Source organism: Dermochelys coriacea, chromosome 1 (assembly GCF_009764565.3).
Source record: "Dermochelys coriacea isolate rDerCor1 chromosome 1, rDerCor1.pri.v4, whole genome shotgun sequence".
Classification (NCBI taxonomy): Eukaryota; Metazoa; Chordata; order Testudines; family Dermochelyidae; genus Dermochelys; species Dermochelys coriacea.
The window spans coordinates 340781362-340807357 of NC_050068.2; the positions used below are offsets into that span (position 1 = coordinate 340781362).

A 25996-nucleotide genomic window follows, 5' to 3' on the forward strand; every position below is an offset into this window, starting at 1 on the left:
ACACACAGTGTCATCATAAAGTGCAGCAGTAATATTTTCTTCTATGTAGCTTTAATAAAGAAGAAAAAAAAGTTTCACCAACGTAAATATCCCCCACAACAAGGGACAAATTCCTAAATGTCAAAAAAAATTTGTTATTTACCTACCTGAGAGCACCTGTAGTTCAAAGAAAATTGAAGTTAAAATGGCTACAGGGAATAACGCTTTAATGCAACTTAAAATTAATTGGTGGAACTCACTGTCACAGGGTATGTTGAGACATTACTTTAAAAACAGAAATTATTTACTAAGAATGTCATCTTCAGTAACACAAGGAAAGGCAAATGTCAGTGCGCTCTCTCTTCATAGCATATACTGATCATGGGCTGGCATCAAGAAGAAATCTCCCCTTGTATTATATCGTACAATTACATTGTTTGTATGGTTTTAGTCCCATCATAGGAATGTAGGAATTGCCATATATGACCAGACCAATGATTGATCTAATCCGATATTCCAGTATCTAACATGTACCAAGAAAGTGTGATAATGGCCAAGTTATGGACAACCTACCAAAGATGGGAAGTTTCTTCCTAACCTCAAAAAGTTTGTGGCTGGTTAAAGCAATGAGGGTTTATATCACTTCCAATTATTTTGTATCCTGTCTAGTGGATGTTTTCATTTTCTTAAAAATCCTTAGCATCAATGATATATACTGCCACTGTATTCCATGGACTAATTGGCCTGTGAGTATAAAAAGTGTTTTATCAGTTTTAAATCTGTTGCATATCTCCTTGTCCTTGTATTATTACCAAGCGTGAACAGAACAGTGTCCATTATTTTATGTCCTTTCCCCTTTAAACTAAACAGTTCTAACCTTTCACTGTCTCCTCATATGGAAGTCTTTCCATGCTTCTAATCACCAACCAACCATCTTTGGTAGCCCTCTGTTAAAAGTTGCTCTCTCTATCATCTTCCTGAAGGCATTCAGAATTGGCATATACCAGAGAGACAGAATGCCACACTCCCATATATGGAAAATTGGTTTGTTACAGTACAGCAGCTCTTACATTTTTAGGATTTGCTAAGCAGCCATCAGACAGACTTTAACCATCGAACTTCCTCTCTTAAAAGGCACATTTTAGTCAAAATTAACAGTCTAAGCTTCTAGCCTCTGGAGAATCTTTAAAAATACCCACCCCCCACAACACCCTATTGCTGAACTAGTTCTACTTCCTCTTCCCACTTTCACTGTATAGGGTAGATACGTGCAAACATCCTGTGTGGCCGGACTGTGGCTGCAGAATGCAGAAACAGATACAAAATATGGAGAACTAGTCCTTTCTTTCCTCCAGTTTGTCACGTGTTTTAAGTATACTGAAATCCAAACTCCAACATTATCTCACGTCCAAATCATAGACTGATTATGTACATGGCTCAGTTTAATCAATGAAGCTTAATCTTTCCTGTTGCTATATTCTCTATTTTCATAGTATCTGCTTAGCTTAATCCATAACCTGAAACTCAAATAGACTAGACCCAATTTTGAAATATGTAGTCACCTGCAGAGTTTAATAGGAAAACAAGGCAGTGAATTAGTCCAAATAGGATTTGTTTGAATACTTAGTATATTCATGTCAGGTTTTTCTGTACAGTTTTGTTCACTATCACTTTACATGTGCACTTCTCTGGTTAACTGTCAGTTTACTCAAGTCCCTCCTTCGGAGACACATTTCTTCCACAATGCCTGCAAGCAAAGATGTGTAATTATAACACAATTCCAAACTAATATTACCGCTATGATGCGCATGTATCTAAACTAAGTTACTGAATGATATTATGGCTGTAACTTGTTTCTTTTCTTATCCTTTTCATGCCTATTGTGATTGAGTGGGAGTAATAAACATTACGTCAACAAATTATATCAGAAACTCTTCCACACAGTGTTCATTTCTTTATTTGTTCTGTAAAATGCCTAGCACACTTTCAGTGCTATAAAATAATATAGACATTGTGTTGCTGTGCATTTTCCTGAATCTCTTTCTCTCATGTGTTTTGAATAGGAGAGAGAGAGAGAGAGAGAGAGAGAGAGAGAGAGAGAGAGAGAGGTGCCACTCCCCCCCCAAGACAACTGAAGTAAAAGGAATGGAATAATTAAAGATCTTGTTTTCAAAACACTTGTTACCCTAGAAACATTTTGATTGCTATCACTAGGCAGGATTAATATTGCTGAGAGTACTTTTGGGGGTATGTATAACTGTTAGAAGTCAAAAGTAAGCACCTTGCTTTTCTTGTATTTAAGATTGCATCCAATTAATCCCTCTGATCAAAATATATCAAGTCCCATAGATCTCCAGGTAAAGCAGTGGTCTACCAGACATTAAGGCATTGTGCAGCAACCCTCTAGAGTCTCACTTGTTTTAACTGCTCACAGAGTCTAAACTCTCATTAGCAAGAGGTTTCATGGAGCAAGATGGCTAGCGGAGCAGCTCGCTGCCTACATATGTAGTTTCAATTATCACTGTATGGTTGTGGGATCAGCATTCTGAGTTACTGCAGTCCCAAAGCTGTGTGTGGGAACCCGGTTACGGAAGGTTAAACAAATACACTATTTTTGTGCAGGGAGCAAAAAATAGTGGTTGCAAAATCATGACAACCACCACCAGAATGGGTGTAAAACAAACACTTAAAAATATTTTACACACTATAAAAATACCACATCAAGGACTTCAAATTCTGTTTCTCCAGTTTCCAATATTTGAATTTATATGCAGTTTGTGTAGCTACCATCCCAGTCTAACAAGCCTGGGATGGTCAGTGGATTATGCTGATTTTATGAGTCTATTTGAAAGATGACCCGGAGAGCACAAGCAGAAGACAGGGTCATCTATTTTTACCTGGTTTTTAAAAGAAGAAAAACTATTTAACTAATGAATTAAAGCTTAATATAGCCTTATCCCCAGGAGAGTTTTGGAGTCCACATTGCAGGGGAGATGCAGCATAAAAAAAACTGGACATCAACAGGGTTGAAATAGTTTATGTAATAAGTGTTCTGGATACAGTTTCCCCCATCCTTAGATACAGAAACTTCCTGTATTAAAAGATATACAGTTCTTTTTAAAAACAGATTCTCTCAGGTGGTGTAGCAAGTCAACATAGCTTCACTGATGTCATTGCAGTTTTGCCAGTTTACACCAGCTGAGCATCTAAGCCCAGCAGTGCTTTCACATGAAAAAATCCCATGGACTTCAATGGGAGTTACATGTGCATGAATGCTGTGGGATCAGCACCTAATGCCACCCCTCTGCACAGTACAAGCCTCGTGGCCCTTCTTTTCTTCTCTTTTCACCCAAATAAATTCCTCCCTGGCCTTTGACACGCCTCAGGTCCATACGAACCCTTTAATTTTAAAAGATCAATTGGAGTGTTTGACTGAGTTTTGACCCTAGTTGCCAAAATTGTAAAACAGTGCCGGGGACAATTTCTGTACTGAAGACCCTGGGGCTGCTAGACCTCTAGTAATGAACAGTGCCAGCTTTTGGCATATGCGCTCAAAGCCTGCAGGATCGGGTTCAAGAACTAAGGCTGTCCTTTAGGTCAGTAAACAGGGACCATTAGCAAATATGCCTGACACCTCCATTTTAAGTGCAATCTAGAGTACATCAAATCTTAAAATGCACAATAAAGTTAACTTATGCAACACTTCTCCTCCTGAAAGTGCTACCAACTGGAATACAAATGATGTTAATCCACCAATGACATGGAACCACCACTGGGTGAAATGTAGCAACTATTTGCTAGAGCAGTAAGGCACAAGAGTCTGGGACAGGAAATGATGTTAATGTCATCCTATTAAAACTTACGGGGAATTTAGTAGTACAGGTGGTAGAATGTGATCACCCAGATTGAAATTCATCCAGGATTAATATTCCTCTTGCAATATAAATACCATGGGAAGTAGAACGTTGGGTGCCATGTAAAGCTGTCTGTGAAAGTTTTAAACCTATTGTGTGTGCAGACAGACCACTGAATCCATGTGCATTAGCTGCAAACTAGAGAACGACCTTCCACACGATTGTTCCTCGCTTGGAAGTAAAAGTTCCTCTCTAGAGCCTGTAAGACTGACAACTCTCTTAATTTAACTTAAATTATACAGAAAGGCAGATGAAAAGTTTAAGTTAAAAGCCTTTTTGTTCCTAAGAATGTATACCAAAACCACAACATTCAAGATCAAATTCAGAGTTTCAATCAAAAGTAAATCTTCCATTCAGAACTATTTACACCAATATGCTATCTTAACAGTTAAACAGGTGACCTGGAGAGGGGGATCTTTCAGAGCTCAAAGTGTGAATGAGAAGATAACGTTAAATCATGAGAATGCTATCCTCTATTGGCAGTCCAAAACAGGCCAGGCAGTGATATGTTATCAATGTTTTATAAAAGGGGACTTCTCAGTCCACCCCCACCTCCACCTTTATTCTATGACCCATAAACTGGGGTGAATGTGCTTGTACAGAAGAACTGGAATCCATTCACTTGGTTTTCCCACTCATAACAAAAGATGCTTTGTCACAGCCAAGGAAACAGCACTTAAAAGTACAATTCGCAGGAAACATTTTGTTCCTGGAAAATACAGTGCATATTGATAGTCTAGCAGAGTGTTCAACTGGGGGAGTTTGAAATGAAGGTTGGAAGGAGTTAAGAACTTGTAGGGTGGTTTGGGGTTATACTGCACATGGAAATATTTTTTTTAAAACACCTGATACATGGGGTATGTTTAGGAGCCCCAGAGGCAGTGATAGCATGAACTCTATTAGGAGCCAAGATCCAATTTCCCTTTCAAATTGCTGATGCAATCTTGACGACTAGCCATTAAATAAAAGAAATGGGTTATTCTCTATGTAAACGTGGATAAAATCAGATGCAACTAGACAAAAAGGGTCTAATCCCGCTCCCATTGGAATCATTGGCAAAACTCACTTTAACTTTAAGGCTTGATCCTGCACCATTAAATGGTGTTTCTTTTTCAGCATATGTAGAGCTGAAGCGAAAGATTCCTGCTCCATAGTTGGGGATGGTAACAGACTCACATCCTCTATGGATCAGGCAAAGAGAGGAGAGGTAAACACCCTGATCAGCGGATTACAGTACCAATGATTTGGAGCTGGTTCGAAGGGGGGTATGCATATCAAGTTCATGAATCATAAAGCAAGGAGAGATCTAACAAAAGATAGGATTAAAATGCAATAAAGAGGAAAAATGGGCTGGAGTTTAGAAAATGAGGAACAATAAGTATAAGCATGGAGAGATCCATATAGGAAGGAATAATTCAAATACACACATATAGAACCAGGGAATAACAACTAGGCAGACGAGGATGACTACGCAATAAAGAAACTTGTGTTACACAGTAGCTGATAAAGTGTAAGAGTCAAGAATGTAACTGAGGTTGCAAAAAGCTACACTGAGGTTGCAAAATGTTATACCGAGTTGTACGAAATAGGAGGATTACAGGAAAAACAAGCAAGGCAATTCACCATTGGTTAAGCCACAACTGCAGTGTTCAGTTCCAGGCCTTGCACTTTAGAACAGAAGGTTCTACAGACTTCAAATTACAGAGTTCAACCAACCAAAATGGTAGGAAACTCCAAGAATGTTTAGTCTAAAGACAAGACACTGGATTAAGAAAAAAAAAAGACGTTATAAATGAGCCAGAGATGACATTTCCTCACTAGAGCTACATTTTGGTCCCAATTAAATAAGTTAATTATTTGTATTATGGTAGCACCTAAAGGCCCCAAACCAAGACTTGGTCCCCATTGTGCGAGGTGGTGTACAAACTCAGGAAGATAGCTGCACTGAAGAGCTTACAATCTAAATCAGGGGTTTCAACGTTTTTTTCCATTTGCGGACCCATGAAAAAACTTTGAATGGAGGTGCAGACCCCTTTGGAAATCTTACACATAGTCTGCAGCCCCCCAGGTTGAAAACCATTGATTTAAATAGACAAGACAGGCTATTATCGTCCCTGTTTTTACAGATGGGGAACTGTGACACCGAAAGATTAAGTGACTTAACTGAAGTCACGCACAAGTCTGTGGCAAGCTGCAAATTGAAACCCTCTCCTCCCGAGTCCCAGTCTACTGCCTAAGCTACAAGACTATCCTTCCTTTCTATAGTAAAGCTCCTAAGGACTTCAAGGGGATCAGAAGCTAGTCAATTAGTAAGTGCAGAACCAGACTACACTTAAATTGCTGTAGTAAAGTTTAATTTCAGGATTAAGAATAATTTTACCACAACATTTAGGCAGTGGAACATACTGCCGACAAACATGGTGGAATTGCCTTCAATAGGAGATCATGTTGTTAATTGGAGTCAGGTGGCTAATCCCCAATGCAGCACTTAGAAAATTTAGCAATTTGTGTCTAAGTGAACAAGGTGCACAGTGAGTTTGTTAGCAACCTTGACAAAAAAAATAAAGGAAGAAGATTTCTGATAAGACTGTGGAAATGGTGGAAACCCCATTTAAAGGTATACTGAGCAAGTTTGAAAAAAAAATACAATGTATGGACCAATCCTGCACCGATAGAAAAATGGACTTGATGACTTCATTGGTTTAATCTGTCTCTCACACCTATGTTGATCTATTTGCTAGTGTACTATTTTGCACTTAATATTCTTTGAAATACTCTATTCTGTTTTTACTTCAACCCCTGCATATCTTGGCTTTGCATGTAACCAGAACCTAAACATGGGAACACTAACTCAAACTACCTTGCCAGTATTTTCCACTGTGAATTTAGGGGAAAGCATTTGGAGAAACATGTCAGCTATGTGAAGTGAATACAGACCCCACCTTCCACCTCCAGATGGATAAAGGAACCATACTTACACATAGTAAGGATCTTAGTCTTTACCCTTGATGCATATACTATCCATTTTAATTGGCTTGAGCCAGTTCTGTGTTGTATTGTTGAAAGGAGCCCCTAGATATTGAACCCGGCCCTGGTTGCTGCCAGATCAACCTGGCAGAAGGGTTACAGAGAAGAAACCCACTTGTATTTTGCTAACCCTACTTTTTAAAAGAATGAAGCCTCAGAGAACTCTTGTGCATAAATTCTAACTTCATCCCAGCATCAATCATTTGTGTAACCAACTCTGACCTTCACTGGCCTCCCTTGACTTTAGTGTACTATATGATCTGTATTTTTGAATGAGTTAACTGGAAAGCAATTTCCTCAATGTGTTTTCAGTCATCATCAAAATGTACACGCCTTCTCCTCACATATTTATTTTTCCCCTAACAAACATATTGTGGCTATTACAAGGGAAATTGGATTCTATATTAACATCCAAATTCCATTATCTATATTTCAGAGTAGTGACGGAATCCAGGATTGTGTTTCACAGTCAGGCCTCTTAAAGGGGGTTGGAAGAGGTTCCCTAAGGCCTCAGAGTAAAATATAGCTTGTAAAATTCTTTTCCAAAAGCTGTTACATATTGGGTGACCATATAGTATTGAAATGGTCTATCTACATCCTCGATAGGGTACAGCAGCCCTTGCAACCATGCTCATTAGTACCAATGAGATACAGTGGCAGAAGTAAAATAATCAGTAACTACCATCCATTCCCCATTAATCAAAGTTATCTCTGTTTATTACTTATTTGTATACAGGAGGTTTCATTCTGGCAGATTATTAGGTAAAGTACATATCACACAGTAATACTGGTGCTGTTTCAGTTAAATGGTAAAGAAAACAAAATCCAGGAAAATCCCATGCCAGCAACTGAAACTGGCAATCAAACATACCACAGTCCAACCCTCTTTTCCCATTCTATAAGCAGAACACCATGCAGCAACGAGACCTATCTTAATATGCGGGCAATTAACCTGGGGGGAAAAATACTACAGGGAATTGTTGGTGTTGCACTCACAAATAACCGAACAACAGACTGGAATCATGCTTTCTCCTGGTCTCTCACTACCCAAATGTAAATTTTCGTAAGTTTTAAGAACTTTATCCCTGAACCTTATTTACAATGAGATTTGGACAATGTGTGGAGGGAAAAGCCTTTTGGCAAAATAGGTCTTCACCACCGTTTAAATTGTGATGGGTGGGGTTCGGCTGCTTTAGGGGGGAAAAAGGGGGTTCAGTCCTGCAGGAAAGATTGAAAAAGGTTACAAATCACATCAAAGCCTCGTCTTCACTCTGAACACAAGTATATTCTGAACTTGAACTAACTCTCGTTAACATCCTGTGGAATTCAAGGCATTTTGTAGTTTTCACATGTGTCAAAGACAAGGCTCTCGTATAGGCTTTAATTCAGATTGCTCACTTGCCTTGTCTTCTCTAGGATTTCACCTCAAAATAATCTAATAAATTAAGGACACTGCTCTTATTCATAGTGAAGAGAAGGCCAAAAAGGTGGATCCAAGTTCAGTTGGTCCATACAGAGCAGAAGGCATTCATTCAGTGTCTACATGTGTATATAGACAGGTACCTACCTCTTTGAATCTCTCTACTAGCTCTTTTGGCTTCACCTTGTAAAGCTGAAGGCTTGCAGAAAATTCTTGAAGGCCCTAACTCTTTCCCTTCCTTCTGTCTTATTATATTGTCTCTGCCACTCTCAACCAATGCTGGCTTTATTGCCCTGTTGGTCTGTTTCTTCCATAACTGTGTATTTTCCTGCATGCTACTTTTGCTCATAGAAGGTAATGATGTGCTGGTCTCAGAAGTCACTCCCCTCGCCACATTTAAATCTGTCCCGAAGACTTATTTCTCTGGGTACCACAATGACTTCGCAGCTATATGAAAGGAGAGACTTAAATGTTGAGCGGGAAGGACACGGAAGCTTAAGTTGGAAATTGATATGAGGAAGATGACAGGCTGAACTGTCAGGGGAAACGAAAGATGGATGTAGTATGTTAAACTTAATCAAGTAGGACTAACCGAGAAATAAACATGTAACTAATAAGCTTTATCATTTTATCCCTCCGCTAAAGGGATGCAGCATACAAAGTTACCTATCTGGGTCATCTTTAGTTGTGTCTTCTCTGTTTGGAAAATAATTTTAGCATATACATGCACCACAATCAAAATTACAGGTGATATCCATATGAGAAGTTGCACAACCCTAATATAAATTATCATGAGCCTTTGACCCTCTCACCTGCCCTGGAACTTAGGCAAACTTTCCAAAGCACCGGGCAGCTGCAAACAGTCACCATTTAAAAACAACAACAACAACAACAACAACAAGTCAAAGAAATGTTTCTTCCACTCATCAGGCATGCTTCAGGCCTAGGTCAGTGGCATTCTCTCTGTGCTTAAGTCCATTGTCTCATGGCCCAGTTCAGTGCAAACCCAGTATAATCTGGCTTTACTAGCATAGGGATACGAAAGTAGTCCCAATAAAATTTACTCTCTGAAACTTTCCTGAAAGAGCTTTCCTGTAATTCACGTGACATATACAGATGCTACAGTGTTATAACAAATATTTTACTGGCACTCATTTGGGATGTCTTGCAAAAAATCACTCATTGTTTCATTCACTTGCAAGTAACATGGTCGTCCAAAACCCATGCCATTAAAACCTTTATGCTACACCATAACATATTTTCTTATTTTTATGCACATTGTATATCCAGTATTACTATTGCTGTAAGCAAGCAGACAATTACGCTGAATTAAAAAAAAATTTTTTTTAAAGGAATTGTGGCATTTTTCTTATGGGAAAGATAAGTCGAAGCTTTCCAAATAAATACTGACAATCCCAGATGTTAGAAAAGCAAGCTTGCTGTAAATTCAGCTATGCCCTATAGCCCCAGATCCAGATGAGGGCCAAAGAAACATTTTGTTTTTGATAATGCACAACACCTTGCAAATATGAGAGAAAAGATTCAGGGAAGCAATACATTTAAGATAGATTAGTGATGTTCTATTTTAAGCTGCAGAATATGAAATTCAAAACATGAACATACATATCTAAGCACTTTAAAATGTATATGCCAAAAAGATAAAATATACCTGACTGTTAAACATATCTGTGCTGTGCTCCTTTTATATATGTGGCACACATCCAAAAGTGTTATGTGCTACCTCTGTGTATTGGGAGAGTGTACAAAAGTTAGGAAACAAACTTGTCAGTCAGATTTAATTTAGTCTGATATCACCAACTATTTTCTAAAAAAATAAGTTACTGTAATTTTATCTTCCAACTTTTATAATTCAATACTCTTAACGGACAAGACATGCAGTTAGAATTTCAGTAAGCCTGATCAGTTAGTGCCTCAGAGTTTTCAGATAAATTTTTTGCAACCTCTGCATCAGGTCGAATACAATCTTAGTCACTTTTAGCACTTAAATTTTCTCTGTCTTTCACTATTATTTTAAAATACATTTCAGGGATAAAGCAACAATCTCTAGCAATTTTCAAATGTATGCATTAGAGAAACAACAGACGACCTAAAAATTCAACGGCCCAAAATACAACAACAGCACATTTCTGTTTCTTTTCCCTAAAAGAATATTCATCCTTTACTGATCAGCTCTTACCCCCTCTTTAACGATTCAGAAGTTTCCTAAATGTTCCTCTAGGAAGCAATACAGTGCAAGGAAAGAGTTAATTCTCTTGCAGTATCAACTGGTGTTAGACTTACTATTAAATTTAATTTACAGAGTAATCTCCATTTTTAAAAAAAATGATCAGTACTTCCTTGCTGCACTGTAACACGGAGAAGTATATTTTAAATGCTCCCTGGAGTCTCTCTAAACATCTGCTTAAAGGGTTTCTGTATCTTAAAGGGATCTAATTACTAGAAACTCCTCTGTTACTTAAGCCCAGGGCTCACATTTCAATTACAACTCAAGTTTCAGTTAATTTGGGGGTGAACCACTGTACCAAAAGGAAGAAAACATAGGCCTACCTTAAAACTTTCCAGCCTTTCAGTGGATCCAGTTCAGAGATTATAGAAACCATTGTATTTAAATAATAATAATAAAAACACTGCAGAGAAGGCTAACCACAAAAAGCAACAGAGTACTCTACTCAGCGTGGGAATGAAAACAACCCTAGCACAGCTCTTTCTACTTCTCAAGCTGATAAGCACTTGTCCCAGCTTCTCTCCACCCCCAAAATCAATCTTGTGCTATATTGCTTCACGGTCCCAGTTTCATTTCTCCACCACTATCTTTTAAAGCCCTTGTAATCTGCTCCAACTGATCAAATTTGACCTTTTTGTAGCCCACTTTATTCCAAGAATTGCTCTCAGTTAAATCTCTCTTTATTAACACCGTCCTCCTTGGCTTTCTTTTGGAACAAACACAGATCAAGCTTGAAGCCTCTAGACTTTGCCAGCAATCATTTACAGATTACTGCAAGCTGCATGCAGTCTTCTCCTTCTGTGTATTTCTTCTTAAGATTGTTTAGTGTCTCTGCTTTCCCCCTTATTTTAGGCAGTTTAGATTTTCTGACACTTTAAAGCAGGGACTTTTCTCCCTCCCCCTTCAAGCTGTTCAGAAGCTTTACAAATTTGGCTTAGTTTTGTTTTTTAAACCTCCAACATATTTGTTAATTTAAGCTACAATTCAAAGCAGCCTGATTTCTGACAAGGCTGCTGTTTTTGTAGAATAAAAAGCAAACTTGGGATGATCTCCACAGAAGCTTGAAAGGGGAAAAGGCATCTGTTTAATTCTTTCAGATCCATTTCTTCTTTTTGTTGCTTCTAAAAAAGAAAAAAACACCACTACTACAGCATTCTCCAGATCATTACAATGTTTAGTATTGTAACTACGGTGCTCTGGGCCAATGTGTAATAAAAAACCTAAGGGGTTGTTTCCTTTGTACTTTTGATTAAAATTTTTAGCACTGGTTCCACTGCACTTAAATGTGTCTGTTTTAAGTTTTTCTCCTTTTAATGTCCTCCATTCAAAGAAAGGCATTATAAAAATGATTGTCCTCTCCCCTTCGTGTCCACTGATTGGATGGATGGAAGAAGTTCCTGGGAGCCCACCTGTTGGATCAAATTAAAGAAGTTCTGTATTAAAATCACAAATGAGTTTGATTCCCCATAGTTTAAATTTCAGGATATTACTATTAAGAGGTCTCTTGGTTTTTGGTACTGTTTCTCTCTCTCTATGTGTGAAACTTGCAAGCTGCTAATTGCGTTAGTACATTCTAAGACAAAGTCTGTTCTCAAACCAATTCTTTGTGACAACAACTACTCACACAGAGAGAGACTCAAAGCAATACTCTGTAATAACAGAAACAGCACCCAGAGACTCCCCGTCCTTTTGTTGTATTCATCTGGCTTTGTTAACAATTGTGATTAAAATAGAGATAGAGGATGTATGTGGATGGATGCTTGGTGTGTTTAATAACTGAGTGATCAGGGAGGTGCCAGCCTAAGAATCCAGTGTTCATTGGCTGAAGAAGGCATCAAGTGGAAATAACCAGAGGACCCCCAGAAGGCAGACTGGAATCCACCCAACAGCCTCAAGAATGGGAGAACCAAAGAACAAGGTAACATCTGGCAGCATGGAGCTATCAGGAATGCGCCATCTGCTGATTGATTCAGCAACAGCATGATGAAGCAATTCCCATAGACTGGCATAGGAAGAAATTCCTATAAAAATGGACTCTAGAAAGTGAGAACTTTGGGGTCTGATTCTGCAAACCAACTTCCAGGAGCGTCAGATGAGCATCTGACAAGGCCCTGCTCCTTCCTCATGTCCAGGCCACCTGGCCAGTGGCTTGGCATGAGCAACTCTAAGGCTGGTAACTATGATAATAACCTTGCAGAACCTGTGTGTGTGTGTGTGTATGAATGAATGTGTGAATAAATATGAAATTGAATGGAATGTTATAGCTATAACTAACTGCTTACTATGATTCTTTCTGTATTCACAATATATGTGGCATTTGGCCTTTTCCCCTTTAATAAGATCCTGCCGGTTTTTATTTTATTGGTATAACACACCTCCTTATTAATATTAAAACAAGCATCTTCAAAGCAAATCTTTGGAAGGGAGAGCGTATCCAAGGTCACCCAGGAAGTCTGTAACAGAGCAGGAAGTTGAACCCTAGTCTCGCAAGTCCCAAGCTAGTACCCTAACTTCAGGACCATCCTTCCTCTGAACTGTTCCTCACTGTTGAAACTCCAGTAAAGAACAGAATGATCAGACACGTAGATGAACCCAATATGTTGGGGAAGAGTCAACCCAGCTTTTGTAAAAGGAAATCATGCCTCACCAATCTATTAGAATTCTTTCAGGAGGTCAACAGGCATGTGGACAAGGGTGATACAGTTGATATAGTGAACTTGGACTTTCAGAAGCTTTGACAACGTCCCTGCTCTTAAGCAAAGTAAACAGTCATGGGATAAGAGGGAAGATCCTCTCATGGACCAGTAATTGGTTAAAGAAAGGAAACAAACGGTAGGAATAAATGGTCAGTTTTCACAGTGGAAAGAGTTAAATAGCAAGGTCCCTCAATGATCTGTAGGGGGATCAGCGCTTTCAACATATTCATAAGTGATCTGGAGGAAAGGGAAAAATTTGCAGCTGGTACAAAATTACTCAAGATAGCTAAGTCCAAATCTGACTGCAAAAAGTTACAAAAGGGTCTCACAAAACAGAGGAACTGGGTAACAAAATGGGAGATGAAATTCAATGTTGAAAAATGCGAAGTAACTCACATTGGAAAACATACTATCAGCTATACATACAAAAGGATGGGGTCTAAATTAGCTGTTACCACTGAAGAAAGAAATCTTGTAGTCAGTGTGGATAGCTCTCTGAAAACATTTGCTCAATGTGCAGTGGCAGTCAAAAAAGTGAACAGAGTATTGGAAACCACTAAGAAAGGAATAGATAAGACAGAAAATATCATAATGTCACCATATCGTATGCCCACCCCTTGAACAATGCATACAGTTCTGGTCTCCCCATCTAAAAAAAAAAAGATATATTACAATTGGAAAAAAATACAGTGATGGGCAACAAAAATGATGAGGGGCATGGAAATACCTTCCGAATGAGGAGAGATTAAAGACTGGGACTGCTCAGCTTTGAAAAGAGGCACCTAAGGGGGGATATGAGAGAGGTCGATAAAATCGTGACTGGTGTGGAGGAAGTGACTAGGGAGGTGTTATTTATTCCTTCTCATAACACAAGAACCAGGGGTCACCCAATGAAATTAATAGGCAGCAAGTTTAAAACAAACAAAAGGAAGTACTCCTTCACACAACACACAATTGACTTGTGCGTTGCCAGGGGATGTTGTGAAGGCCAAAAGTATAACTGGGTTCAAAGAAGAAGTAGATAAGTTCATGGAGGGCAGGTCCATCAATGGCTATTAGCTAGGATGCTCTGGGTGTCCCTAAACTTCTGACTGTCAGAAGCTGGGACTGGGTGACAAGGGATAGATATCAATAATTGCCTCTGAAATATTTGGCACTGCCCAATGTCAGAAGATGAATGTTGGTCTGACCCAGTCTAGCCAGTCTTATGCTCGTATGTGCTCACACCATGATTTGAAGGGAAGACCAGTGCTGAGAATGATGGTCCTGTAGTTAGGGCTCTAATCTGGGACTTGGAAGACTCTGGTTCAATTCTATGCTCTGTTATAGACTACCTTGTGTCAGTTACTTTGTCTCTTTCTGTCTCAGTTCCCCATCCGTACAATGGGGATAATAGCATTTCCTTACCTCACAGGGGTGTTATGACAACTACATTGAAGAGTGTGAAGAGCTCAGCTATCACAGTACTGGGGGCCATGTAGAGAGATTTGCAATGAAGGGTGCCTAGTTTAAGTTCATTTGCCACTTGTTGTATTCTTCCTTGGCTATGGTGATGAGAAAACCTTTATGTTTAAATGGGGGAAACAAATGAACAGATTCCAGTCTTTCCTTCTTGCTGAAAGAACAGAAACCCGTGACCGAGCAGAAAAGTTTAGTGGGAGTGTCTTGTTAAAATATAGACAATGAATATGTGTCCTTCTCTCTTCACTCACTTCCAGATATGTCATTTGTTTTAAAGCCAGATTTACATCTTATCCCACACAAACCTCTCACTGTTTAATTCATGTTAATTACCAAGATCAAAAGTGCAAAACTGAAGCTATGTTTTAACACATGAAAAATAAAATAAGATGTCCCATCGTCTCAAGCTTCCTCTGTTTTAAGTCTGTTGCAACCATACCACCAGCCTTTGCGTGTTGAAAATGACCAGCGTTGCACAGCCTAGGCTGGGAGGAGTGAGAGCTGTTCTCTTTTTATATTCTGTTTTAGGGATATAACGCTTTTATTACTTGAAATACACATAATAGAGATGGGCCTGAGCCAAATCACACTCTAAAGGCACTTTGTTATCAAGCATGTTTCCTCAAAGAGCTATACACAAAGGAGTGCAAGTATCACTATGCCCCATTTTTACAGATGGGGAAACTGAGGCCCACAATAGCTAAGTGACTTGCCCAAAGTCACACAGCATGTCAGTATTAAAATCTGCAGAGAACTCAAACCTAGACCCAACTGATTTCACTAGTCTACAAAGCTTCAGCTGTGGCAGAGTTCAAAATCTAGCTCCTTGTCAAGAATTTTATTTCTAGTAAGTATACTTTATGATTTATGTGCATTCATTTTTGCACAATTTTTGGCTTTCCCTCAGAAAGCACCCCACTACTCTTTTCCAATGGTTCTCCTTTAAAAGAACACATTTACAATAAAGATAGATAGTTCTCTCCCCGTCAGAATTATTTACATGTTTTATTATTATTATTTCTGCCTGACTTTACCCCTCTGGAAATAAAGCCAATTGCTTCTTTCTCCTGACCTGGCTGACATTTTTTCAACTTCTCCACAGCACTGAATAAAGCAACTATAAGCTTTCTAAAAATAAAATGTAGAAGGTTAAGTTTAGCATAGAGAAACTTGCAACAGGCAATGGATTTTCCAAAACAGACTCATGTAGTTTATGTAACATATTTAGCTGTGGGAGGGAATACAAACCAAACCAAAAAGCACTTGATTACTTGCTTTTCATGCTTTCACAGTTGCCCCTTTTAGCCAAATTGTTTTGCTGTTGTAGTTTCTGACTTTACCCCTCAAAGCTGCTTTTTTTTTTAATTGGAAGAACTTTAGCTGGTTTGCCAAGAAATGGCAATGACGAAGACATCTGTAAAATATTACTAAGTAAATTTACTACAGTTAGCCAGGAGGCAATGGAGCTGAAAGTTTCCTCTACCCGTTAAAGAATTCCAGCCTACTTATCATACAATTCAGGTCTGTCTTGTTGTAATGTGTACTGAAGCACCATCAATTAGAGAGTCACACATTTCCATTCATATGATTAATATGCACACATACTGCATCCAAGATTTTCCTCAGTTAGACTTTTTTTTTAAAAAAAACCCTCAAAATAACACACACACACACACACACACACACACACACACACACACACAATCCTCTTAACAAAATAACCATCTCTCGTTTAGACAGCTGGCTACACTGTGAGCAGTCAAAAAAGTCCTAGATCAGTTAGTACAAGCATTTGCAGGTCAAGTACAGGACACAGTGTTAACAATTTTTTTTTTTAATAAATCACGATAGCCACTGAGCATATCTCAGGCTGGCTTTGTGTCACAATGTGATTTTTTTTTCTCCAGACGATTGTACATCAGAAGCCTGTTGAGCTGAGGTTTTAACCGTGTCAGAGAGGAAAGTAGAGCAAATTTTGTTCAGTTATTTAATTCTTTTGCAGGGGTGGCATCTTGTCCAAGAGATTTGAGGGAGTCGGAAAGTCCTCCAAAGGAATCATTTTCAGCCAGGGAGACCAATAATCTGCTTATAAAGCAGCAGTTGGGAGGAGTATATGCACTTCTAGCATCCTCCCAGAGCCCCACTCCATCCTATAAGCACGTCCCTCCACGCACACAGAAATATTAAGTTATTTGGAAGAAACACAGGTCTCCTTTTACTATTAAACCTCCTCTCTCCCAAGGGAGCCAACTGCTAAACAAAAGCTTATCTCTATTCAAGAATGGCTTCAAACTCAGCTGTGGTCTGTTGTGGTCTGATAAAGGCTCTTCTTATGTCTGCTTCCTGCTGTCTCTCCTCTCCCATCTTACTAACCCCCATCTTCTCCCCACAGCGCCTAATGCCTCTTCTTTTAAGCAATGTCATGACTAATTGAAAATGCATTTTCCTTTGCTCTTGACCAGACAAATGTTTTATCATTGGCAAAACATTGCTTAAACTTGGGAACCCAGGCACTTGTTCTTGGCCCACTTGAGTGATAAAACCCTGCCCAGTTTTTAATCATTCTGTTGCAACCAAAACACACCAATATTAATAGCTGTCTGAGTGCATTCAGAATCTTAAAAACAATTCCAGGTTCACTCAGTTAAACACACAATTTGCTTTCACCACAACTGGAAGCCGTAAGCTTAAGAGGTGCACAAGGATACGCTCAAATATGGAAGGTTTCAGAGTAGCAGCCGTGTTAGTCTGTATTCGCAAAAAGAAAAGGAGTGCTTGTGGCACTTAGAGACTAACAAATTTATTTGAGCTACAGCTGTATGCTCAAATAAATTTGTTAGTCTCTAAGGTGCCACAAGTACTCCTTTTGTTTTTACGAATATGGAAGAATTTCAAAAAAAGCAGCGTTATCCAAATACAAGAATTCAGTAAATTCTAAAGACAGTTTCCGCTTTCAGGGTCGGATTATTTACTGTGGCTGAGCACCAATAAGACAATTAGTGATCACTTATACCCACAGATACTCTATAGCCAAATCATCTGAATTTCAGTGCATCTTATCACACAAAACAACTCAGAAGCTGACTTCAACCAACAGTTCCAGAGTTAAGTGTTTCATTTCTTAGATCAGCAGCCAGCATAATTGTGTGAGACCTGCACTTTAACAGTTAACCATTCATCTTAAATTACATAAATGTGTCTCATACATATTGACTTTTCACTTTAACAAAGTCTACAGAGACAAACTTTCAAGGAGATGGCATTTTTATATGTGAATGTGATTTTAATGGAATTTCAAGTACTTTCAGGTTTTGCTCATGATGAGAACTGGCACAATAAAAAGCTTATGAACAAAGATGTGGTTTTATGCCTATTCACCTAGCAGAGAGTAACTTTTACAGCATACTTTATCATCACAGAAACCTTTGCAGTGTCTCTGAAAAGACAGTCACCTTAACGCCCCCTAAATATTTGCAGCTCACCATGTGCAGTCTATGTACCAAACATTTGAATCCCATGCTATTGGCCAAGAAGAAAGTGATTTAATTTTGTGGCTTTGGCAGAGGAAAAGAACTTCTGAGGCTTCCAATACATGGGTTTCCCCTTCCCAACTCAAAAGAAAGAAAGAAAGAATGGAGAAAATAAAGGCTCCTTGTATTTGTCAAGCATTTTCAGAAAGGGCTGGTCGCACCCCGCAATCTGTTTCTTTTTATTCCATTCAGGGGAGTCAGGGGTCAATTTTGGAACACTCAAAAACATAGCAGCTGTTAACCCCTCCGCTGCCACATTGGAAAGAGATGCCAAAGCTGCATATTGTTCTGTCTTTTCATTTCCATCCATTTCGTGTCAGGTCACACAGTGTATGCCCAGAGGGCCTTATGAATAGCCAATGAAAAGCTCATTGTTCAGGCGGCCTCCATTATGTCACCCAGGAAATAAAAAACTTAGATAATGACCTTAACCATCACTTTGGTGTGAATGTCATGTTTTCAAACCACGCAGCTGCATTCATATGCTAAGAAGGAGACTTCCATCGCATGAGCTATTAAAATATAAATCTGAGCTCAGGAAAGACGAATTAAATTATGTGGTGTCCAAATGGCATAATATTTTAGTGCATATTACTCCGTGCTTTCAAATCAGTTCCTTGAAATATGCACCTCTATCCATTATAGGTGTTGAATGGAAAGGATGGCTGCTGGTTAAGTAAGGCTCTAGACAGGTTATCTTGGTTCAGTTCCTACCACAAACTCCCTGCATAACTTTAAGCAAGTCATGTCATATCTCTGGTGACCCATTTCCCTATCTGGGAAGGACGGATAACACTCATTCACAAAAACAGTGGAAACCTAGAATAATGTAAAACACCCTTCACTGAAAAAAGAAAAGGAGTACTTGTGGCACCTTAGAGACTAACAAATTTATTTGAGCATAAGCTTTCGTGAGCTACAGCTCACTTCGAAAGCTCCGGAAAGCTTATGCTCAAATAAATTTGTTAGTCTCTAAGGTGCCACAAGTACTCCTTTTCTTTTTGCGGATACAGACTAACACAGCTGCTTCTCTGAAACCTTTCACTGAGTGAAAGCTACCAAAGTTGATAATTTTGTGGCACTCTCTCTTTCCCAAAATAACAAAATGTGACATTTACATAGAAACTAAAGGTTCTTTGAGGTGCAAATAAACTGAAATACCATCTGTGTCCCCTCTCACTGTAATAAAATTCATATAGCCTGTATGGTGTAATATCTTTAGATAGATAGCTGCTACCAGCATGGAAAATCTGGGACTTGTAATCTATAAAAAAAAAATCCAAGACATTATCAATGACCTCCCATATACACATCATGATTAAAAATTAAAACAATTGAGGAGGTTTCAGAATTAAACCTGTATGTTCACTAGACATAAATTGTTGCCCAAACAGCTAAGGATCTGTCTTCACTGCAGAGTTAGCATGAGCTCTTATCTGAGTGTTGTACCTAACTCCACTGTCCACACAGAAAACCACTCACCCAGTTTACTGGTGCTTTACACCCAAGCTAATTGGCCTAGCTAGGTGGGTGGGTTGGAACTTGAGTTCCACTTAGGCTTATAATCCACTCCCTTTGCAGTGAGGATGCAGGCTAAACCCACTGAGGGCTGATAGTCTTCCCATACTTCCCACAATTCTCTCCGGGTGCCCAGAAGAACAGACAAGTGGTCCCACAATTCACTGGAAAGAATCACAGAGCTGCTCAGCTTACCATAGCACAGAGAACCATGCAATATGTTCTAGCAGTGAACATGAGGGAGTGCAGTGAAGACCCAGTAACTTGGGTATGGCTTTACAGATTGCCTGGCCACACCTGGGCAAGGCTAACCCAGCTGCTCAGCCTCGGTGTAGATCACCCAGGCTAATTCTACTTTGAAGACATACCCTGAGTTCGAGGCCCAACTCTCATTGGTTAAACCCAGCTTTACAAGGGAGGACTGGCTTTCTGAGAGCTCTGTTCTACCGTGGTACAATAGTGATTCTTATATGCTTGTTTCATAGTGTAGTTGAAGACCAGCACCAACCAGGAGACCAGAGCCAAAAAAGTCCTTAGTCCAAGATTAAAAAACCCCAGGAACCTTGAATTAATCCATTTTTCAGCTCCTAAATAACTGGTCTTATTTTCAAGAATACTAAGCATGCAGCCTGATAGCTGCCACTGCCATGTCTCAATACCCTGCCAGGATCTGCTCTCCTCTTGCTCTCCAGTTTTCCTCACAAGGAGGTGTTCATTGGATGACAGTGATCCCCTGAGCAGGGCTCAGGGAGCAAGAGCCGGAGTCCAGTTTAGAGTCAGGAAGTGGGGGAGGGGAGGACAGAGGCAGAAGTGTGAACTGGTATCCCTAAAGAACAGTGCAGCCACTGAGGCTCAGAGAGCTGGGGTGATAAATCAGACACTGGGTACAAGCTCCCCCTTTCCCTCACACATGGAGAAAAGGAACCAGGCCTCACTGTGGAATTTGAATCCTGCAGAAGTCAGATGCGCCATCTGGAAAGCTTAGCAGGAAAAATCCCATTCTCAAACATAATTGTCAAACATACATCAAGGAACTTTATGTCAATGAGCATTTTCAACTATGGGCCATAGTTTGTGTGGGGTGGAAAAATGGGAAATGAAGGATCTCAACAGAATCAAGTTTCAGAGTAGCAGCCGAGTTAGTCTGTATTCGCAAAGAAGAAAAGGAGGACTTGTGGCACCTTAGAGACTAACAAATTTATTTGGGCATAAGCTTTCGTGAGCTACAGCTCACTTCATCAGATGCAACAGAATCAATTAACACTACAGCATAATTTAGGAGTCCTTGCTCTGGAATTTAAGGATTGTTGCTGTGAAATTTGCGCCTTTTGTGCCACAGAGTTCATAGGGCTTTGAAGTTCTCTGAAGATGAAAAAGGGCTATCCTGTGCACATGCCACCTGAAGAAAATAATGGAGCTGTTCTAAACTAAAGTAAAAGCTGAAATCTCCTGTGGAAGTAACTGAAAAAACTGGCTGCCTTAATGTCCGGAATGTCAGATCTGCAGGGCTGATAGGATTTGCACTATATATCTGGAGACAATTTTCTCATTTACCAGATTAGTCCTGCTAGATTGTCAAAGCCCTTCTGAAAAACAGGGCCCCAGGAATCTTATCTCCTTATCTACTCCCTTACAGCAAAGCTAAAAATTTGGCCAACTTTCAGATTTTTTTTCCAAACTTATCTTCTTCCCTAAATTGTTTCTAGGTGACATTCAGCATTTTTCAAATCTACTTTTGAATCATCTGGCAATTAAAAAAAAAAAAGGTGGATACATTTTGGCAGCCGTTCTACAGAGTTGTGCTATCTTCAATAGACCGTGAAGCTGTTCCACACTAGAGAGAGATGATTTGAAAACAGACAAAATGGTTTACAATTTCAGTAAAAAGAAAAGGAGTACTTGTGGCACCTTAGAGACTAACAAATTTATTAGGTGCCACAAGTATTCCTTTTCTTTTTGCGAATACAGACTAACACGGCTGCTACTCTGAATTTCAGTAAACATTGCCACACCTGCTATCGCAAGAAACGCTGCCCTCTCACCCTGCTTTTTATTTTATTATTTTGCCAATGTAGACTGCTAAGGAAAGACTTACAGTAGATGAGAGAGTTACGATAAAAACTATTGGCTAAAACTACAAAGCACTCTCTTTTCAACAGAACAAAGAATGCTTTCACAAAGCTGAAAAGTAAATTACAGAATTTCTGGCATATACTCCCCATAGTCTTTTGTTCCTGGTAGATCTTTCACTTAAGGAGTGTTGGTTTCATCAAAAACATGCTGTATGCTTCATGTGACTCCACTCTATTATGCTGCTTTGTGAAGGTTTGTGTTTAAAAGAAATTATACTATGGAAGTTTCAACTGGATTTTTACCATTGCTTCCTGCTCCTGAATTGTTATGCAGGGTGTCTGCATCCACTTAAACAGCTGGAAGGTGAAGTGATACCTAGGAGCTCTTTGTGCATCTGTTCAAGCTTGGAAAGAGTTTTGGCAGGGAAACTCAATCTAAATCCAAAATATTTTAATCACTTACGGGATGATTGAAATTCTCTCAGCATCAAAGGACTATGAAATTGAGGCATCTTAAAGTAAGGAAAACAGAGAAACCTCGAAAACCCACTCTGGTCTAAACTGTCAGAGACACAACACAAAATTACAGACATCACGAATCAGCAACCACATCTTCAACATGCACGTTGAGACACTATTATGCAGATCAGGTCACTACTGTTCAAAGGATTGAGAAGTAGAGGTCCAAAAATTGGTCATATTAGAGGCAAGTTCCTCCTATCTCCATCTTGGCAGAGATGTAGGAAGAGTGAAGCTTTACAGTAAAAAGTGGAGCTTAAAAGCTCAAAATGGATAATTGACGGAAGTTAGGGTTTTAACATACAGACTCATATTGATCGTTTGGGATCATTGCAGATGAGGATGCACATTAACTCTTAGAGGATAGGTATATGTCCGTATAATAATACTTCCACTATTTTTTGACCTATGATATTTTTCTGGTGGTAACCTAGAGCTGCTTACACACACACTCCTGGAGTTAGTCAGTGGGAAAGCTCACATGAATATTCTGAAAGGATGTGGCCTACGAGCCGTACAACGTGTCATTTAAACAGGTAAATTGAGGCTTGCCCTCTACTGATGTTTAAGTAGCCCATTTACATACACCCCTAATCTGAGCTGAAAAGACACTTACAGTAGAAGCTCAGAGTTACAAACTCAACCACACACCTTATTTGAAACTGCAACCAGGCTGCTGCAGAGATCAAAAAAGAAAAAAACAAAAAGAAAGAAAAAGAAAACACAGTATAGTGTTAAATGTAAAGTACTAAAAAAAAAGAAAAGTTTTTAAAAAAGATATGACAGGGAAAGGAAACTGTTTCTGTGCTTGTTTCATTTAAATTAAGATGGTTAAAAGCAGCATTTTTCTCCTGCCTAGTAAAATTTCAAATCTGTATTAAGTCAATGTTCAGTTGTAAACTTTTGAAAGAACAACCATAACATTTTGTTCAGAGTTATGAACATTTCAGAGTTATGAACAACCTCCATTCCTGAGGTGTTCATAACTCTGAGGCTCTACTGTATGTGTTTAACTCTTTAAAGTTGTTTAAGATACTAGAGGACATTATGAGACATCTTAATTCCCAGAGATTCCCCAAGAAAAGGGCAGAATTTGAAGTATACCACTACTGTTTTATTATACCACTGAATGTTTACTTACTATGAGTACAATATCTAGCATAATGGGGTCTTGGTACATGATTAAGGCCCTACCAAATTCAGGACCATGAAAAACGTGTCACGGACTGCGAAATCTGGTCTTTTGTGTACTTTTACCCTCAGATTTCACCAGTTTCTCAAACTGGGGGTCCCGACCCAAAAGGGAATTATGGGGGGTTGCAAGGTTATTGTAGGGGCGTCATGATATTGCAACCCTTACTTCTGCACTGCCTTCAGAGCGGGGTGGCCAGAGAGTGGCAGTTGTTGGCCAGGCACCCAGCTCTAAAGGCAGCACCCCAACCAGGAGCAGCACAGAAGTAAGGGTGGCAATACCATACCATGCCATCCTTACTTCTGCGCTGCTGCTGGCAGTGGCACTGCCTTCAGAGCTGGGCACCTGGCCAGCAGCCACTGCTTTCTGGTCGCCCAGCTCTGAAGACAGCTCCGCTGCCAGCAGCAACACAGAAGTAAGGTTGGCAATACCGTGACCCCCATACAATAACCTTGTGACCCCCCCATAGTCCCGTTTTGGGTCAGTATCTCTATAGTTACAACACCATGAAATTTCAGATTTAAATATCTGAAATCATGAAATTTACAATTTTTAAAATCCTATGACCGTGAAATTGACCAAAATGGACCGTGAATTTGGACCTATCCATGACTGAGGCTCCTCGAGTGCTATGGTAATACAAATAATACATACAAATATAATAAAAAAGGAGATTATAAAGTGCTTTCTCGATGATTTATATACATGGGCCCGCTTTGAGAAGGCTTTTCTTTCTTCTTTTGACTATGAGCCCTTAAACTGTATGAAAAGCTCGTGCAAACATATTTTAAAGCCCTAACATGGTTGCACCCTGTAGTTTGATTAGCTCCATCTCAAGTATTAGTAATACTATTTATATTACAGTAGTGTCTTGAGATCTCATTCAAGATTGGGCCCCCTTTGTGCTAGGCACTGCCCCTCTCCTGTATGCTCTAAATAAACATGAAAGAAAGAAGGTGAGAGATGAAACACAGGCTAAGTGACTTGCCCAAGGTCAAACAATAGATCAGTAGCAGGGCAGGGAATAGAAGCCAAGTTTCCTGACTTCTCTTCTACTGCCCTATCCACTAGACCACAAATGAGTTTGTGACATAGGTTTTCATCATTCAAGATATTGCTGACCATCATTAAAGGCCCCAAATGCACCTCAGATGCATCTACCTGTGAGACTTTACTCAGATCTGCTGGAATACTCTTTCTGTGGTTTGACCGAATTCCAGGATGAATACAGAGCTTTTTCACGAAGAGAGCTGCCATTATGGAACTCCTTGCCTTTGATAGTATGTGTGTCAAAGCCTGTTCCGTGGCATTAAGACAGCTAAAGGTGTGGTCTAGTGCAGTGCATTTCAATCTTTTGATACCATGGATCGCCTTGCTGCCTTCCTAAACTGTGTCAGGGATTATTGGGGACTGGCACCAGTCCACGGATTGGGAGCTGAGAAACACTGGCTCTAGTGGATAGCGTGCTAAATTGAGAATCAGGATTCTATTGTTGGCTCTGCTACTGACCTAGTGTGTGACCACAATATGAGGCTCATTTATCTGTTGCCGCTTTTCAGATGTTTGGTTTGCTTTCTTTTTTTGCAAAAATGTATTGCTGTGAGCAGTAAAGTGGCCCTGTGAGGGCCTGATCCAGTGACCACTCTAAACCATGGGAGAAATCCTCTTGTTTCCACTGGGCTTTGGATCTGGCTCTGCATGCGCATTTTTTATCACAGTACTTGGATCCCAAGACAATAGCTGCTGCAAAAGTTAATGCAATCAATCCTCCAAGTTAGTCCAAAGCCCTTTTCTGGCAACCCACACAACATTTTGGAATGACAATGGCTTGGTTTTTTTGGTTCTCTGGACTCTCCCTTTTGTTTTGTTTCACTTTGAATATTTCACAGTGTTTGTATTTTGAAAGCTGGCCTATTTTCCCCTCACAAAGCAGCGGATTCAGTACGTGGTATAAATGCTAAATCAGCATGTGTCAAACTTGTTAAACCGTTTTTATGCTGAGCCTTGAGGAACCTGATAAAATACAGCTTTAAAGATATACATTTTAATAAAACATTATTCATGCATTGTTAGGCCACAAAATATTCTCGTGTACTGTACAGAAATGAAAAGTAACATTTCTCTGGCCTAAAGCTAACTTTTCATGACATCTCTGGTAATTTTTCTTAGTACTGCTTTATTTATTTATTTTACAGTAAGCTTTCAGAAAAGCGGTGGTATTTTCTTGACATGCGTTCAGGTGTTTTTTAACCTGACGTTTTACATCATCTACAGGAAACTTAATAGGGATATGGTAATTAGAAAGGATAAAGGATAAATGCTGAAAGCAATGTGCACTGATCAAACAGCATAGACAACAGCTCTTAAGAGAGGAAGAATGGCTTTGTGGTTAAGACACCGGATTGGATCTTAGGAGACCTGGT

At 39.4% G+C, this 25996-nt stretch overlaps 1 protein-coding gene across 14 annotated transcripts in view; it reads right to left on the bottom strand.

Moving 5' to 3' along the window:
- The window catches only part of CELF2 (CUGBP Elav-like family member 2), a 549658-nt gene that overhangs the window by 443338 nt on the left and 80324 nt on the right, over positions 1 to 25996 (bottom strand). For 2 of the 14 annotated variants that reach the window (XM_043498679.1, XM_043498670.1), the window contains exon 1: positions 10909 to 11317. The exons of 1 other annotated variant lie outside the window; for it this stretch is intronic. In XM_043498679.1, coding sequence (XP_043354614.1) covers positions 10909 to 10961 — 53 coding nt within the window. In that variant the 5' untranslated portion in view covers positions 10962 to 11317. Of the gene's footprint in view, positions 1 to 10908; positions 11327 to 25996 lie in introns of those variants that run through there. 11 more of the 14 variants (XM_043498751.1, XM_043498720.1, XM_043498655.1 and 8 more) reach the window with 10 other exon arrangements.